At 37.7% G+C, this 18656-nt stretch overlaps 1 protein-coding gene across 1 annotated transcript in view; it reads left to right on the top strand.

Annotated features, from left to right (window-relative positions):
* Phex (phosphate regulating endopeptidase homolog X-linked) overlaps window positions 1-18656 on the top strand; it is a 225613-nt gene that overhangs the window by 163753 nt on the left and 43204 nt on the right. The window contains exon 16 of the mRNA XM_028772694.1: window positions 8543-8601. Within this exon, the coding sequence (XP_028628527.1) occupies window positions 8543-8601 (59 nt within the window). The remainder of the gene's footprint in view (window positions 1-8542; window positions 8602-18656) is intronic.

Below are 18656 nucleotides of genomic sequence, written 5' to 3' on the forward strand. Positions count from 1 at the left end.
TATTGGATATAATTTTAAGGCTGTTATATCTTGGAATATTTTTTCTCTCTCCTTCAATTATGGTGGATAGTTTTGCTGGGCGTATTAGCCTAGGCTGCTGCCATCATCTTTTAGGACTTGAGATGCATGTCTACATGCTCTTCTGGCTTTCCATTGAAAAATCAACTGCTATTTTGCTTCCTTCATATGTGAACTTTTTCTCTCACAGCTTTGTTTTGTTTTGTATATTTAGTGTTTTAACTTTGCTATGCCATGTATGTTTTCTTTTCAGATCTTCTCTATTTGTGTTCTATGTGTTTCTTATAGCTGCATGGATATGTCTTTCCTCAGACTACAGAAATTTTCTTCTGTGATTTTGTTCAAGTCTGTTCTATGCCACTGACTTGGGAATCTTCATTCTTACCTATGTCTATATGCATGTTCCCTTTTTGTGTTTAAGAAATATTTTTCACATTCTTTGCTTATTTGGTCTAGATATTCTACTGTATCTTCAAGTCCTGCTATTCCATATTCCATTTATTCTATTTGTAAGGCTTCCCATCTAGTTTCTTAGATGTATTACTACTGAGTTTTTCAATTCCATCATCATTTCATTTTGATTCCTCTTCAGTGTTCCCATTTTCTTATTGTCTCAAGTTCTAGATTCTCTTCATCATTTTTATCAGTTTGTGTTTTCTTGGGCATCACTCAGGTGTTTATTCTATTTATTTTTTTCTACCTAATTACTTTGAGCTGTTTCTTTATGCTTTCTTTCAGTTCCTTAGATTCTTTAATGAAGTTTATGGTTGTTCTTTTAACTCTGTCCCAGGGTTCAGCTAGGTAATTCTAAATGGAAAGTATTTCTTTAGGACCAGTATCTTCTAGGGAGAAGATATTATCTTGAGCTTTCATATTGTTGGCATATTTTTGCAATGAGATATGTGCATGTGGATCTGTTTGTTAGTTCTGGGTCTGTTATGGACTAATCAAGTTGAGGTAGAAGAGAGGATTTATGAGTGGTTTGTTAATGGCTTGGGTGAAACCATGTCTGGTAGACAGGGTATTGGTCAGGTGTGTAAGATATATGTCCTGGTTCAAGCCTTAATTGTTGGGGTAGATCTGTCTTTCTAGATTAAAAGGTTTACTGTGGTATGAAATACAGTACATACTGTGGTATGTAGTATGGGGTGGGGGGACCAGTCAGAAGGGTCTTGGCAGGAGCTTAGGCATCATTTGTCGAAAGATGTGGGATATTTGGATGTGGTGTAGAAGGGATCTGTGGGTAATGGTACATAGGGCATGTCCTGTAAGAAGTCTAGAGGTTGGTTACTGCACAGTCACTGGTGGCTAGACAATGCCACGGCACTGGATATGGGACCTGGACTAGATCTGGCAGACTGGGGAGAAGGCATGGATGGAAAGGCACAGTAAGACTAAAAGGGCTAAACCCTATGGAAGGATATGGAAGAGCTAGTTGAGTGGAGAGGTTGAATGATATGCAGAAGGGACCTATAGTTCAAACTTTAGAAACCATTTCCTTTGTATGTGTGTGTGTGTGTGTGTGTGTGTGTGTGTGTGTGTGTGTGTGTCTGTCTGTCTGTCTGTCTGTGAGATGCTTTCACATATATGTGTAGGTGTATCTGTGTGTATGAAGTCTTCCTCCACACCTTCCCCCTTATGTTTTGAGACAGAGTTTACTGTACCTGGGGCTCATTGATGCAGCTAGAAGAGCTGGACAATAAACCCTGATATCCTCCTATCTCTCCTACCACTGGGACTATGTGTCACAATGCCTGGCTTTTCATATAGGCACTGAAAATTCAATCTTACATACTCATACTCACTAAGCAAGTACTTTACCAACTGAGCCACCTCTATATTATTGAGGCTGCCAGCTTAATTCTTCAGTTTGAAAATATTATTTATTTTGTCATGTAGAGTGTCTAGGTTGCCAGTGGGAAAATTACTAAATGGGCCCTTTTAAACATTATTCTCAAATATTCTGATGGTCTTAGCTATTCTTAACATTTTATTCATGCCTTGGGAAGAATCCTAGGTATCATTAACTTGTATAGTTCTTCCTTCCACTTTGTCAGTGGAACACAAATATCAGGTATTCCTCTATATTCATGAGGCATTGGTACCGGAACATCTGGACATCACACAAAATGTGAGGATGCTTAAGTGCCTTGTACAAAATGGTACAGTCTTTGTATTTAATCTGTGTACACTCACATGTGTAAGTTCAATCATCCTTACTTATAATACCTAATTGTCTAGTTGCTTTTCTAATGCTGTACTAAAACACTATGACTAAGGTTACTTTTAAAAGGAAGGGTTTGTTTTGGGCTTATGGTTACATGGGGATAAAAGTCCACTCTGACAGGGTAGGCTGGCAGCAAGTAGCAGGTATGTTAGGTAAAGCAGCAACTGAGAGTTCACACCTTTTTAAAAAATTTTGATTCTTTGTGAATTTCATACCATATACCCCAATCTCATTCATTTCTTAGTATCTGCCCTCCACCCTTACAAATTCCCCCCAAAATTAAATAAGATACAACAACAACAACAACAACAACAACAACAACAATATTGTCATGAAGCTGTAGTGTGTCACACAGTATATCCTTTTGTCTACACATCTTTACTTGCAAAGATTCATTGCAATGAGTCATTGGTCTGGTTAGAGGCCTCTGGCTTCTGCTATATTATCTACACTGGATCCTCACAGGAACTCCTCTCAGATATCCTGTTGCCCTGTATCATGGAGATTCTATAGCTTAGGATTTTTAGCACTGGTGCTTTTACAAGCTCCAGAAGATCAAAGATGGGGTAAATGTTAGAGTGGGCCAACTCAAAGCCTTGGATCTGGATCTAGAAGGTAACTGAGTTGATCTGCCTGTCAGTTCACCTGGGCCTGCACCACCAGCATGAGCTCTCGAGCACTGCGTTGGCTTGCTTACCCAACGCTGTAGCCCACAGGCCAGCTATTCAGCTCTCATGCCTTTGGGCCAGCTCACCTGCACTCACAGCACCAGAACCAGGTCTAATGTGCTACCTAGGTGAGGTGCATGGCCTGCTGTTCCAAGTGTTGCAGCCAGTGGGGGTCAGGACCAGCTCTCCTGCTCTCATGACCTTGGGGCCAGTTCTCTAGCCTGCATAAGGCCTCGAGGAGTTGTGGAGAGAATCTCTCCCTTGCATATACCACCACAGAGCAGATAAGAGGCAAGAGGTCACATCTAAAACTAAATAGGAAGCAGAGAGAGCTAACTTGAAATGATGGAAGTCTTATCCAATCCCAAAGCTTCCCCCTAGTACTATTACTCCCCCTAGCAAGACCAAATATTAAAATGCTTGAGATTGTTAGTACACTTTATCATTTATGGAATAATAAGAATCTGTGTATGTCAAGTACAGATACATTCCACCACCACCCCAAGCTGTAGATACACAGTGCTGTCTGAATTTACTTCATAAAGGTATTAAATTGATTGAAACATCTTTTAATATTAAAAATAAATGTAATACTTGTAATTCTTACTTCATCAATGTGTATGTCTATTTCAGAGAAAAGGCTATTAAAAACTTTAAGGTCCTATTTCCATGGCAAAGTGACATGACTCAAATTTTCTTTTAAAGGAAATTCCTGTCTGGTCCATTTCAAGCACTGTAGAGAATTTTAGCTTCATGAAACCCATGGGCTTTAATTGGCATCTTTTAGGTCTGAAAATTCATTAGTTAATCAGCTGAGGAGGTTGCTGGAGTAGCTCTTCTGTACTAGTTTACTTCGAACAGCACATCATGATTATCATTCCAAAAAGCCCTGGAATAACATTTTTGCTTCTTTGTGGGGCTGGGAGATAAATACCCTTTATCATCTTTTTTTTCTCATGGAATCCATTTTAGCTGCACTAATATGCATTAAGAAGTTTCTAAGGCAATGGGAAATGTCAGCAAGAATGAAATTAATTGGGTGGTCATCCCTGAAGGTACATATTTAGGGATTGGTTCTCAGAATTGTCACTTCATCAGTTTGCTTAAAAAATAGTGGATTTACTTTACTGCTTGGCTTGAGTCAAAAGTAATTTCTTTCCCTCAGGATCCTCTTATTTGACAGAAATGTTTCTAAGCCAGCTTTCTTATTAACTCACTCTCATTCTACTGTGACAAAACATGTCTGGGCTCTATTCTCTAACTCTTATAAAAAATTTGCAAAACCACGTTAAACATGTATACAAATTATAGTCTTTCTCAGAGTTTTTGTTTGCAAAAGCGTTATTTATATCACTGGATGTGACTAATATTATTTGCAGGATATTGGTAAGAAAGTATCATATATTCATGTTTTTTCATTTCATATTCCCTGGACTACCACTAAGAGTTGATGAATAAAATGTGAAGTTTTAGCATGATTATATCTATTTTAGATAGTAAAAGTAAATCAGAGTATCAGCATATTTCAGATCATTGCATTTTGGTATTACATTCCTTTTAACTATACCTCTGCCCCATATGTTTTGAGATTTAAAGTTTATATAAGACTTCTTTTTTCCCCATGATCTATTATTTTCTTCCATAAATACAGATTGCAGGAGACATAGTAACAAGACTCTAAGGTACTTGAGTAGTATTTTTGTTTATTAACATAGATGTATATTTAACAATAGATTTCGTGATCAGAACCCGCTATCTGGACAATTGTCTTAGTTCATAAATCATTCTAGGAGGTATAGTGCTACAAACTAGAATGCCTTCAGGGCCTCACCAATTAAAAAATGGGCCACTTGGACAAGTGTGAACAATGAAAAGAATTAGTGTCTATCAGCTTGACTTTAAGGAATTCTAATTCAATTTTTTTTAAGATCCATCATATTGGTAAATAAAACTGCTTTCTGGGAAAATCCAAAACGTTAGGTAGATCTTAACCTGTACAGAGTCAACTTTTCTACATTCTACCTATTTGTTGTTGCATATCAAACTATCCCTCATATTAGGGGCTCAAAACCACGATAATCATTTAACATGTACATATTCTGATTCTAGGCATGGTCAGTAGACTTAGCTCTGGGGTTACTGCTCATAGTCTTTCATTTAGTTGCAGTAAGATAGAGACTGGGCCCTCTCTATTATATTTGTCCTTTACCTACTCATTGATAAATTTCCTACTTATTGGTACTAATTGGTTAGAACGCCTATGTATGGCCCCTCAGTATATGGAACTTCTTAAAGGAATGCTGGTTGATGGACAAAGTTGAATAGCAGGTTTCTTGAGAGAGGAGAGGAAAGAAAGGAGAGAGACTTGTCATTTTGTGCATCAGTGTATTGCCTTTGAAAATTCCAAAGTGTCTGTTTAAAAAATATATTACTCTTTTAAATTTTTTTGAGACATGGTCTCAATGTAGTTCAGCCTGACATCAAACTTGATATGTAGTTGAGGATTATCCCCTGGGCTCTATGTTCTAAGTGCTAAGATTATAAGTTTATGCTATCATGGTTAGTCTATACAGGGTTATGGATGTTACCCAGTGCTTTCTGCATGCTTGGCAAGTACTCTACCAGCTCCTTTCCAGATCCATTTCATCTTTTTCTTTAGCAGTGAGTCAGCAGGATTAATCCATTATAAAGAGGAAAGGAATTTAGATTTCATATCTTAATGAGAGAAGAATAAACTATTTTGTAAACAGATACTGAAGGTTTGCACTAGAGAATAGTAAAACTAAATATATAATAAACTTGGATACAATAAAGGAGATGTACAAAATATTTCACAGATGGATTGGCATCATTCCTAAACAAACAGAAGAAACAAAAGCATCAACGACTGATAGGACCTGCTGGTGCAGATACTTAGCATCAGCTCCAGAGACTTTTAAGACTCCAAATGGACCCAAGAGTAAATAGCATCTCTGATAGTTGAATAAGGGTTAGGAATAAGAAGGTCATATACGTGAGGTAGGATGTTTTATCAATTCTTGCTGAAGCTTTAGAAGTCTCTCTGTAATGGCCCCCAGCCAGTGCATTTCTCTTGTTTTTTGTGCCTTTGTCTATCAGCAGTTAGAACATGTTACTGTATAGTTGCCACTTACAAAAGTTTACTTTTTATGAACAGCTAGAGAGTGAGAACTGATGAGAAGAGAAGGGACAGTCTGTAGGAACACGCATTATTACAATTATCACACGTATATATTATGGTCTAACTCATTTCCTGTGGTTACAAGCCTGAGATGACTTCTTTGAATATTGCCCTCTTCATCTAAGAGCCAGTAGCACTGTGTGAATTCCTTCTCACCCTTTCAATCTTCCTGACTTTCCATCTGCAAGTATCTTTTTCTGACCTCTAGTCCTCTGTTGTATCTATTTGATTCTAGCTGAAAAAGGTTGCCTGCTCTTAAGAGTGGATGTGATTAGATCAGCCTATCTGGATAATCTTGGATAAGCTTAGTCTTTTCAGATTCTTAACCTTAATTACACCTGAAAGTTCTTTGGGCTGTATACTGGCAGGATCTCAGGTATTATAGGCTGTGACAATAATTCTACTCACTACAGATAGAAAGTTGGGGTCAACAAAAAAAATACTCTCTTCTTTACTTGTTTTCTGAACAAAGTAGGCCAGTCGGTAACTTTTGGATAAATAACCAACAGTGTCTAATTGAACCACTTATCTTGATTTGACAAAATGCAAGGTACTCTCTTGATTCCTTCAACTGTCTCTAGAATAATGCAAAGCCTAATAGAACTACTTTGAAATTTGAAAGGCCAGACTTCTTCATCTCTAGGTGGGCTAATGATAAAGTGCATAGAAAATGGCAAAATGCTTAGTGCCTGCTAGCTAATAGTCACAATGATAAGATGGCATATTCATAGGGTTTTCCACAAGAGAAGCTGTGAATGGACTAATAACAATCAAGAGTTGGTTTCCTATACCAGTCTTATGTTAGCCTGATATATATTAATGCATTTCTCTGACATTTTCTATTAGACATTGAGTAATAAAATTGAGAAATAAAATGATTGTTTTGAAAAGGGATTTATACACGTAATTTTTTTTTAAATTTTGGTGTTTGAATCCAGAGCCTCATGAATGCTAAGCATGTGTTGTACCATTAAGTTAAACACTCAGTAGTATACAAGTTTATTTTTAGCAATTTAGCTTAAAAGAAATTGTCTGAGTTTAATCATAAAAGGTGGTGACTGGGCTAGATATCATCTGGTGTCTATCACATAGCCCATGAACCAAGAGTGGTTTTTAGAAATAAACTTAAAATTGGTCTGATGATAGTAAGCCATAAGTTGAATCACATTTAATCAAAACAATATGCCACCTCAAAAGAATTGTCATTTTCATGAATAAAAATTGTACTTATTGATTATTATATTTGAATTTCATCAATCATTACTTGTGGATTGGTCTTTCATATCTGTATAATATCTTCAGTTTTGCTTTTTCATCCATAAAGCCTGAAGTTTTTATATTAATTTTTTTTACAGTAAACAAGCTCTACATTCTGAATTAAGTAGCCCATGTAGTCAATATAAGGGTGTAGGCTGTTGAGAGCTATAAGGAATCCTAACATCTCCTAATACAATACCTTCACTTTAATTCATTATTGTTATTATTATTATTATTATTAATTTATTAGTAATGGTAAGTACACGTGTGCACATTCTATGATGCACAGGCAGAGGTCAAAGGACAACTTTCAGAAGTGGGTTTTCTCCTGCTATGGATTCTAAGGGATTCAATTCCAGCCACCAGAATTGCATGGCAAGCACTTTAGCTGCTGAGCCATCCTGCCAGTCCAGTACCTTCACTTTGCAGCTAAAACCAAACCCCAGAAAGATTGTTGACTGATCCAACAAAACTCAGCTGGTTATAGAGATAGTTTAGGCATTTGCAACTTAAATCAGTAAACTTTTCACTGGAGTGGTTGGACACTCCAGTAGCATGGTGTTATATTATTCGTTTACCTCTAAATGGATCTCTGTGTTATTATCAATCTAAAATGGTTTCGTGGACAGGTCAGGAGTGATGTAGGCTAGAGAGGTAGCTGGGTCATGTGAACAGAACTTGGCAAACATCAGCTTGCTGGTGTGTTTCCATCTTCTAAGGGAGCACCTCTGATTGTAAAACTTCTTGTTAAACTTTTCCATATACACTCATTTATTGTTGTTGTTAATGAAAAGCCAGGTATACTAATATTCTTTTGTTAAGTTATATTTATTTTATGTGTATAGGTGTTTTGCCTGGATATATGTCTGTGCTCCATAAATTCCCTGGGACTAGAGTCATAGATTTTTTTTAAACTAACTATCACACATGTTCCAGGAATTGAACTTTTGTCTTCTGGAAGAGCAGCCAGTATGTTTAACCACTGAGCCATCTCTCCAGCTCTGATACTATAGTCTTGCCAAACAGTGCTCACATTCTGATAAGACTGTTATTCAACAGAGTATGAGCTGTGAATGAGGCAATATTTTTCCCAGTATCTGTGTTATTTACGGTTACTGTTTTCCAATCTGGAAAATAATGCCTACCCTCTGGCATTTGTCTCTCTTTCTGCAGGTGGTTTACAAACCCAACAACAGTCAATGCCTTTTACAGTGCATCTACCAACCAGATACGTGAGTACCAGACTGTGGAGGGAGATTGCATTGATCCTACAGTTTGCTTTTGGTAGATTGGTCATCTTTATAATATTAATTCTTCCAATCATTTGACATCTTTCCATCTCCTAGTGTTTTCTTCAATTTCTTTAGTGTTTTTAATGTAAGGGACTTTCACTTCCTTTCTATTTATTATTCCATAAGACGGATTTTATGTCACCATTGACTATTGAAACTATAGTAAACATAACCACAGTGAAGTTTTCAATTAAAAGAAACACTTTTTTTTCCTATCATAACCATCTTGATTATCTTTTCCACACTATCTTAGCATTGATGAGGAAAATGACAGTTAACTGGGGGCAACCTTTATGAAAAAAGAAGCTTGAATGTGTTGTGATTAATCCTAGGATGTAATGTCTTTAGGATGTTTATTTCTGTATGTTGGATATGTGTACTTATATATGCTGACTTGCTTTAAATGTCAACTTACAGCTTTGAGTTATCTGAGAGGATAGCCCCCACTGAGGAATTGTATATGTATATGAAAGAGAGTGAAAGGAGAGAGAGAGAGAGAGAGAGAGAGAGAGAGAGAGAGAGAGAGAGAATGGTGCTGTGGGAAGTACCATTCCTAGGCAGGGGTGGTCTTAAACACCACAAGAAAGTAGTTTTCAAGCCTTCAAGTCAGCTAGCAAGCAGCATCTTCCATGGTTCCTGATGTACCTCATTAGCTGTGAAGTGAGTTCCTTTGCCAGAGGTAATCCTGTGTGGAATGTCAAACAAACCTAACTTCAAGTTCCTGCCTTGCCTTTCCTCAATGATGGACTATGGTTTGAAAATGTAAATCAAACATTCCCCCACCCAAAAGTTGCTTTTGGTAAAGGTGTTTATCAGAGGATTAAGACTAAAGCTAGAACAAATGCTATGATTAATTCTTAAAATTGTGAACGCTCAGTATGGCAAGAATTAAAAAAAATCTGACAGCATCCAGCATTGGTATTAAAGAGCATACCACAGGTAGAAACAAATTAGGCAAGTTGACAATGTGTAGAAAAGCCAGAGACACGCCTGTGTATCTGTGACCATCATCAGCATGCCTGATCTATCCCAGGGTTTTGATTCACAGTGTCTTCTTTGGATCATCATCATCACCAACAACGACAAAAAACACCATGGGGGAACTTGTTAGAAGTGCAACTTCTCAGATTCTAACTGATACACAAACTTTGGATGTGGGGCTCTAAAACTGGTTTTAATAAAACTTTCAATTTCCAATTGTTTCTACTGAACACTGAGCTTTGAGAAAACTTTTCTATAGAACACAAAGCAAGGCAGAAAGAAGCCCATGTGAGAATTCATGTGGTAGAGTATTGATGATAGCAGGGAAGGGAAATAGAAATAGAAAAAGGAAATAGAAATATGTCTCTGGTGCATGGAAATAAACGAATGTGGCAAATTCGTCTGAAGGAATAGGATACAAAAGTGCAAGTTAGATGGTCTATTATGACACCTATTAACATAGATTTCCGTAATAATTCAGTTGTACAGCCAATCAACAACTTGAGAAAATATATGGACTATGAAACCACATTAATAAAGTTGAAAATTATACAGAATAATCCTATAGGTTGTTTACAGTCATATCCATTTGTAGTACAAGGCATTCATGAGAAGGACAGATGTCAAATTCAGGTTGGCAGTGTGATGTCTTGTGGGGAGAGCTGACTGCTCCCGGTTAAACTCTTTGGTTTTCCTTATGTTCTCTACCATTTCCTTGATGACTGAGCCTTAGGGCCCAGTCCTACTTCCTGTTCTGTTTGTCCCTGTTCTCCATCTTTGCTCATTCCTCTATTGATCACATCTAATCTTGTGGCTTCAATGACATTTCTACATTGGTGAACACAGAATAGAATTTGTAAGATTCACCATCCTTGATAGAATTTGTAAGATTCACCATCCTTGCTCTTGTGACCACCTGTCTCCTAACTAGATGACAGGGAAAGCCTTCTCACTGACCTTTCTGTTTCTGCTCTCATCTCCTCTGGAATGTTCTGTTTATGGTTATATCATATCACTCTAGTCTTCAAATCCTTCTACTCATATTTCATCTCACTGAGCTTAAGAATTGCTTGCAAAGACCAATAAGCCCCTCATTATTTTTTTCTTTGTGTTAAGGTCTCATGGATCCCAGGCCAACATCAAACTACCTATTTAGTTGAGGATTGACCTTGAACTTTTGATACTTCTACCTCTCACCTCTTACTTTCTGGGAAAAAAAATCTATCTATCTATCTATCTATCTATCTATCTATCTATCTATCTATATATATATATATATTCGTTATGCTGAAAATGCTGGTGCTTTCTTAAGGTCCAAAGTTCCAAGTTGCAAACCAAGCTGCATATGTTACAGGGAGACTTTGAGATTTTGATTTGAGATCTCAAGTATAATTAAAATTTATAGTATTTATCTAAATGCATCATATGTAAAATGCCCGTTGAACGATAGAATACTGATTAGATTATTCGTTCTATTAGTTTTACTAACATTTGTATTTATGTGTGTGTGTGGGGGGGGCATGCCATGGAATATATGGAAATAAGAGGATAGCTTGCAGGAGTCGCTTCCCTTTTTCCACCTTGTGGGGATTGAACTCAGGTTATGTGTTTTGGTAGCAAGCACTTTTATCCGCTGAGCCATCTCACTGACCCAGACTGTTTATTTCGATAGAAAATTTTTTTTCTTTTTTTTTTTAATTTCTTTTTTTTTTGAACATGAAATGCTTTTTTATAGCATGTTTTACAAGGGGAGGGGGTAAGAGGGTCCAGGTGGTGGAAAAGTACAAAATCTTCTTGGCCTGTGCCTTGAAACATGTCATGGTCTATATGGTACACTGCCTTGAATTATGATCTACCTGCAGTTATTGAAAAAACTTGTATTGCTCAGGCACATGTCCCCAGATAGGTTAGTAGTAAAGTTTGTATACCCACCGTAGGAGAGGCAGAGAGGTAAGGTCTTCTTTTTTTTTAATCTTTTGTATTGGTTATTTATTATTTACGTTTCAAATGTTATCTCCCTTCCCAGTTTCCCCTCTGCAAACCCCCGAACCCACCCCTCCCCCTGCTTCTATGAGGGTGCTCCCTCACCCATGCACCCACTCCCACCTCCCTGCCCTGGAATTCCTCGATGCTGGGTCATTGAGCCTCCACAGGACCAAGGGGATCCCTTCCTATTGGTGTCAGATAAGGCCGTTCTCTGCCACATATGCTGCTGGAGCCATGGGTCACTCCATGTGTTCTTATGAGACTCATTTATCCGAAGACTTCCCGATTGTTCTGGTGCTTAAGGTTACACTGCCGAAGGTCTTTTCTGCTTTTCACTCATAGCAGACAAGGGAAGTTGAGGTGCAATTCTTTCTTTGGAAGCTCATGTTTTCACTTTGAAATAATCTCTATACTAGTTTGGTAGGGTTCTGGTCTCCATATAGTTGTGAGAGCAGAAACACGGTGCCATGGGAGTGTCTTAGGAACAAACTGGGCCGCCCTGATCAGAACTTCAGAAAGGAGTGAGCTGGGCCTAAAGGATGAATGGCTGTTCATCTGGCAGAGCAGCTCTGGAGGAATTGTGAAGTCTATTCTGCATATTCTGTGAAGAATGTCTTAGTATCACAAAAATGTTCAGGTTCCTTTGTCAGAAGTTGTACTTCTACTTCTGTAGCCCTCTCTCTCTCTCTCTCTCTCTCTCTCTCTCTCTCTCTCTCTCTGTCTCTCTCTCCCTCCCTCCCTCCCTCCCTCCCTCCCTCCCTCCCTCCCTTCCTGTCTTTCTTTCTGTCTCTGTCAGTCTATCTCTGTTTCCCTCTATCTCTGTCTGTCTGTCTCTATATCTCTTTGTTTCTCTCTCTCCTCCCACTTTTCTCATAGCTACAAGGTTCAAACTTTCTTGAGAATCCAAAACAATGTCCAAATACTCATTTTTCTGCTTGACCAAGTAGAAATAAAAGGCAGCCAATGCCCACTGAAGTAGAAAGATGGGAAAATGTCCTCAGAGTAAAGCCATAGCTGGGATCTTTCATCTTTCCTCTCCATTTGGGGTCAGCTTTCTGGGGGTGCTGGACACTCCCAGATGTATCTTTTGTCCCTTTGTAGTTGCCATATTATTACTGAACTTGGGCATTCACAGCTGGTCATCTAAGCCAGGTTCAGCCACTGGTACATAATAAGTCTACTAAAAGAGCCATATTACTAGTGATAAGCAGAACAAGATTCATTTAATATAGCAACACTGGAAAGAGGGACAATTAGGTCAAGGAACTCCTTACAAGTCTGTCTTCAGAATTCTGAAGTGACATTAAAGCTTACTAGGACTTTTTATTATTATACAATATTTGGCACATTCTAAATATCTATGTAGCATGCTGGCCCATGCTACATAGAAAGTATATAAAAAAGTATACTTATATACATAGAAAGTATATAAGAAAGTTAGAAGGTATATAAGAGGATGAAACATCAACATGTGCTGTTAAAGCATGACTCAGTGAAGAGCTGAAATCCTACCAGTGTCATCTGAGATGCCTATCTGCTTCCCGTCTTGCTCTCCCCATCACTGCAAAGGTAATCAATATACTGTCTTTTACATTTATCTTTTTTTGGGGGGGGCTGGGGGAGTTCACCATATAACTTTGGCTGACTTAGTACTTGTTATATAGATCTTGCTGGCCTAGAACTCATAGAGATTCCACCTTCTAATACTGGGATAAAAAATGCACTACTGTGCTGGAGTGTGTTTGTCTTCTAAAAACTAAAATGTTAGCAATTTATGCAGGCATTATTAATGATACTGTTTTCAACATAATACAAATTTATCATACTACAGTCTTCAGAAGTTGTGGTTTTTCAATCATTATCATTATTTTAAAATTTTGTTTCATGCATATGAGTATTTTGATTAGATGTGTCCCCATGCTTGACTGGCACATGCAAAAGCCAGTAAAGGACATCGGTTTCCATGGTATTAGAGTTACAGATAGTTGTGTTATGAGATGCCATTTGGATGCTGGGAATCTAACGTAGATCCTCTAGAAGAGTAGTCAGTGCTATTAAGTACTGAGCTATTTCTCTAACCCCATTATTTTTAAGGCACACACACACACACACACACACACACACACATATATGGCAAGTATACACGTATATGGCATGTGGCAGTATGTGGTTTTTTTTTCATTTTACTATACGTTGCTGTATACTATTCACTTGTCTGATGATACACCAGATTATCTGTTCTCCTGTTGAGCATTCTCTCCATCCCCACAACCCTCGCTCCCACTCCCACATCCCACAACCCACTCCTCGGAATGGGGCTTCTCTGAATAGTCTTGTGCATTGTCTTCTGAAGTCAGTCAGGATGATATTCCTCAGTGGACTCCTTGCAGGGAGAATATGCAAGTTCTTTACTAGATATTACCAGATGCTTTTTAAAGTGAGTGTTCTAAATTCCCACAGTGTTTCTTTTGTTCCTCACTTTCATCAACTCTCGGTATTTACAGACTTAATTGTCACCAGTCTAGTGAGTTTAAAAGGTCAGCTCTTATGCAAGAAAAGGGTGATGAGATTGTCTCTTCACTGGTGTTTCCATTTCTTTCAAATGTCACTAAAGGCTTACTGCTCCTTTGGGGAATTAAGTGTATCTAACAATAGTTCTGTCTCCAGGGTTTCCCAGTACTGTGCCTTTTTCTTGTCTGGAAAGGGCTGACCCTATCAGAACTTTTCTGAGGAAGTAGCCATTTCAGAGTACCCCAATGGGTTCTAGAAAGCTCATGGGCAGAGGGGTTTTAAAATGAACAATTTCAGGCAGGATTTTAATTAAGAGATTCAAGCTGTTTCTATTTTCCTAATGACCAGTGCTTGCTCTCATTGTAAATTACATTACTAGGCAAGATGACAACGAATCCTTTGGGTGACTTTTCCCCCCTCTTTCATTTCTGATTTTCTGGACTACAAATTAAGACAGGTGGAATTTCTTCTTACACATCTCCCCATTGGGTTTCCTAAGACTCCCCCATCCCCTCCCAACCACCTCCTCTGTGCTTCACTGAAGAAGTGAAAAATTGAGGTGATTTTCTAAAATGAACATCTTTATTGATTAGGAGCTAATTCTGACAGCATGTGGCCATCTGTTTAATTGGGTTCCAAATCTACGATGTAACTATACTTAGTAACGTGATTTATGAGAATTTCCTTCATGTCTCATTATCATTTTCTGATTTATGCCACTAAGTCTGCTGCTACATGCAGTAAAGACTTGAGTAGAAAACAGGAAAACCTATAGACTTGTTAATCTTTCCCAGCCCATACTTTTGTGCAGAACCCTGAGGTTGGTGCCATTTTTAAATGTTCAGTTATTTTTGCAGAGCCGTTAAAGCTTATTTTCTGCCCTTGTCAAGGTGAGTATCCATGTCTTCAAATACAGAGTGTAGTGTGAAGTTTTAGTGATTTAAATCTGTTGTATTGGGCACTGCAGTGAAGAGCTGTCACCAATCTTAATTACATTTCAATTGGTAGTTCAGTTAAATGGAAGAGCAAGGAGCTGAGATCATTAGCACCCCAGCCTGTGCTTTTCCTAACTTGGTGACAACTGCTAAACTTATCATCCCACTTTTCAAAAGGACAAAGCAAAAGCCTCAGTGGGAGAGCTTGAGTATGATTATGTGGTATGATGGAGTTAGCCTTTCTGGCCCTCACTGTCCTGCTTGCTGCATGATGGACAGCCCATAGAGTGTTCAGGAAGTGTTTCAGAGGATAGATTTGTAAACTGCCAACACATGGCCAATGTCAAAACTTGTATTTCTCAAACTAGTAGGCAGCCCTTGGATAGACCATAATAGTCACCAACAGAAGAATAGGTGCATACATCTTGTTTTAGTTGTGCAATTGAATGTTGCTCCAACAGCAATGCAGAAGTACTGTATATTTGCCAGTGACATAATGTTGAATGAAAGAAGCCAGGCACAAGAAGAAGTGTACTATTTCATTCCATGTTTATAAAAATCAGGAGCAGGAAAATTCATCCATATGATAGAAGTTAAAATAGTAGCAATCTTTCTTGAGGTTATTGACTGAGGAAGTACAAAAGATATTCTGTCTTAACCTGACAATGGTTGTATGGGTGATGTATGTTACAGCTTGTCCCTTGGCTGAGCGGTGGGTATAGCTCAGTGTCAAGATACTTACTTAGCATGTGTGATGCTTTGAGTTCCGTTCCCGGCACTACACACAAAATATTTTGCCTTTACTCTGTGTAGGTAATGCCTTGATGTAAATAGTATTTTTCCCTTTCCTCCATAAAGGTATTTGGAATAGCATTTAGTAGAAACAGATATCTTGGCTTTCTAATAGGTTGCCTAAGGCCAAGTCTTCAGAGGTATAAATCAGGAAAAAATGTTCTATACATTACCAGAACACAGATTTTTTTTCAGATTTGCCACAGAGCCTCAACTTCTGAATTCTGCTACTATAGCTACAGATAATCTATAAGCTAAGTGAGCAGGGCTGGGCTTCAGTCAAACTTTATTTACAGAACAGTCAGCATGTTGGATCAATAAAGCCTATGTGAGGACTAGCTTCTGGGAGCTACCAAGGTACATCTGATCTAGCTTCTATGGTTCTTTGAATCTTGTCATGTGATAGTAGTGTCTGGAAGAGTGAGCAGCTCATATCCAATTTTTATTTCTAGTAATAGAGATTGGTCTTTAGCATTAAAGCTTGTTATATGTGTTTATGCCACTGTGAATTTGTTATATGCCTCCTTCCAGTATTAAGTTTTTATATTTGTATATCAGAAATCATATTAAACAATTATTTTAAGCAAATACAATCTTGGCTTGAAAACAATCCTGGCCTGAGGGTTAAACCTAACAGTTTTATTATATTTACTGTTATACCCAAGAGATTTTCCTGTCCCAGTTTAATTACTGATGTTGAGCTAGAGAAGATAATAAGCCTTTGTCCAGAGGCTGGGTTTATACTGACATTTAACCAGAGAGCTAATCCTGAAATCAAACATAAATGTGTTTTCCTGTTAAGGACATAACTATTTCAAACTGGGAGAAGTTCTCATTCTTTGTTATATCTGCTGAAAACTATAGAATGGAAGCCAACTTAGTGAATATTCACCTGTGGCTTCTACTGGGATTTAATGGAACTAAAGTCTTGAATTCATTTTATGCTTCATTTGGAGACATGAGGAAACAAGCCAAACATCCAGAATTTAGGAACAATGTTCCATAATTATTGAGCTATGGAGATACGTCAGGGATTGACACAAATTTCTCATTATCCAGAACACAACTTACCTATCGCTTGTGTATTTAAATGTGTTGCAAGACTGTGGAACAACAAAAGAGTTCTTAACATTGACAAAAAATTAATTCAGTACTAAATGCGTAATAAGTCTGAGGTGTTTCTGATAGTGTTTGCTATGTTGCATTGCTATTACAGAAACATATTAGCTATGTAAAAGAAGCATTTTTACTCTCTTCCTATTGGCATTAAAGTTAAGCATATCTTTGAATTGGGTTGTATACTATAATGTCTGAGTTTTAAAAATTGCTCTTTGAAGCACTGACCCAGTGGTGCAATGGATAGTGAGTTTGACTATGAATCAGGAGATTCTAAAAATTGCTCTTCAAGGGGCTGAGAAGATGGATAAATCTGAAAAGTACCTGTTGTGAAGGCATTATGATCTTATATCAGATCTCCAGTACCCATGTAAAATTTGGACATGGTAACACATATCTATAATTCCACTTGTAAGGATGGTGGATGGAGATTGAAGCCCCTAAATCTTAATTTCCAGCCTACTTGATGAACTCAGTCTCAAAAAGTAAACTGGAGAGCAAGCCATGAAGATCCCAAGTGTCAAACTCTGGCCTATACATGCATACAACACACACATATCTAAGTCTATCTGAATGATTGACTTGAGTTGTATCAAAAATCAGCAAATGAATTTTGGCTTGGAATTAGGGTAGAATTCCTAATAATTTTTGAAATGGCCCTGAGCATATATCCAGCATTTTAAGTGTATGTTCATACAAAATGGCAGTCTTAGCTTTGATCAGCATATGAATAGGGAGAGATGTCTCAGCAGTTTAAAGCAGTTGCTATACTTGTAGAAGACCTAGGTTCAGTTGCCAGCACTCAATTTAGGAGACTTATAACCACCTGATTTGTATGTTATGTATGGTAACTTGAGTTGAAGGAGATCCAGTGTCTCTTCAGGCTTCCACAGGCACCTGAATGCCTGTGGTGCACTGACATACACATATACACATAAAATGATTAGATTTTATAAAACAGTTGAAAAATCTGAAAAATGCTGAAGATGTTTTTATATCCTATATAAATATTCATTCAAGATTTAATTTGTATGTAAAAATAAATAAGAACAACCCATCTCATTAGCATGCAGATATTTCATCTTTAATAAGAATGAAATATATCTTTAATATATGTATACCAAATAGTTGTTTATAAAAATGACTTTAACATTTATGATTAGTAAATACCTGTTATATATACAGACATATACACACCTATACATATGCTAAGAGTTAAACATTTCTTGGGTGCGATGGTGTCGTGAATGGAAAAGATTAAGAAGCCCAGATCTAGAACATATTCCCACTTAATATTTTAGGAAATTGGAATAATCCTTCTTTCTTGGTATCCAAAGTTCTCTGAAGCTCCTTCCCATACTAAGCCAAAGCTTAGATATATATAATCAGTGGGATTTTATATACATAACAGAATATGAGTTCTGAGGTTGAGTAGTAAAAGACTATGACTTCTAACTTGCTTTCTGATTTATCACTCTGGAAGAAGCCAATTACCACATCATGAGGACACTCAAGCATATTGTGGCAAGGCCCACAAGTGAGGCTCCAGAGGACTTCTGCCCATTTCTAGCACCATGCAGATCTCTCAGTCTAAGCATTTGGATCAGTACAACAAAGTTCTTCATTTTGACTGCAGTCTCCCAAGAGGCCTTCAGATAGATCATCCCCCCAGTA

Source organism: Grammomys surdaster, unplaced genomic scaffold, assembly GCF_004785775.1.
Source record: "Grammomys surdaster isolate TR1022 unplaced genomic scaffold, NIH_TR_1.0 217, whole genome shotgun sequence".
In the NCBI taxonomy this organism is placed as follows: Eukaryota; Metazoa; Chordata; class Mammalia; order Rodentia; family Muridae; genus Grammomys; species Grammomys surdaster.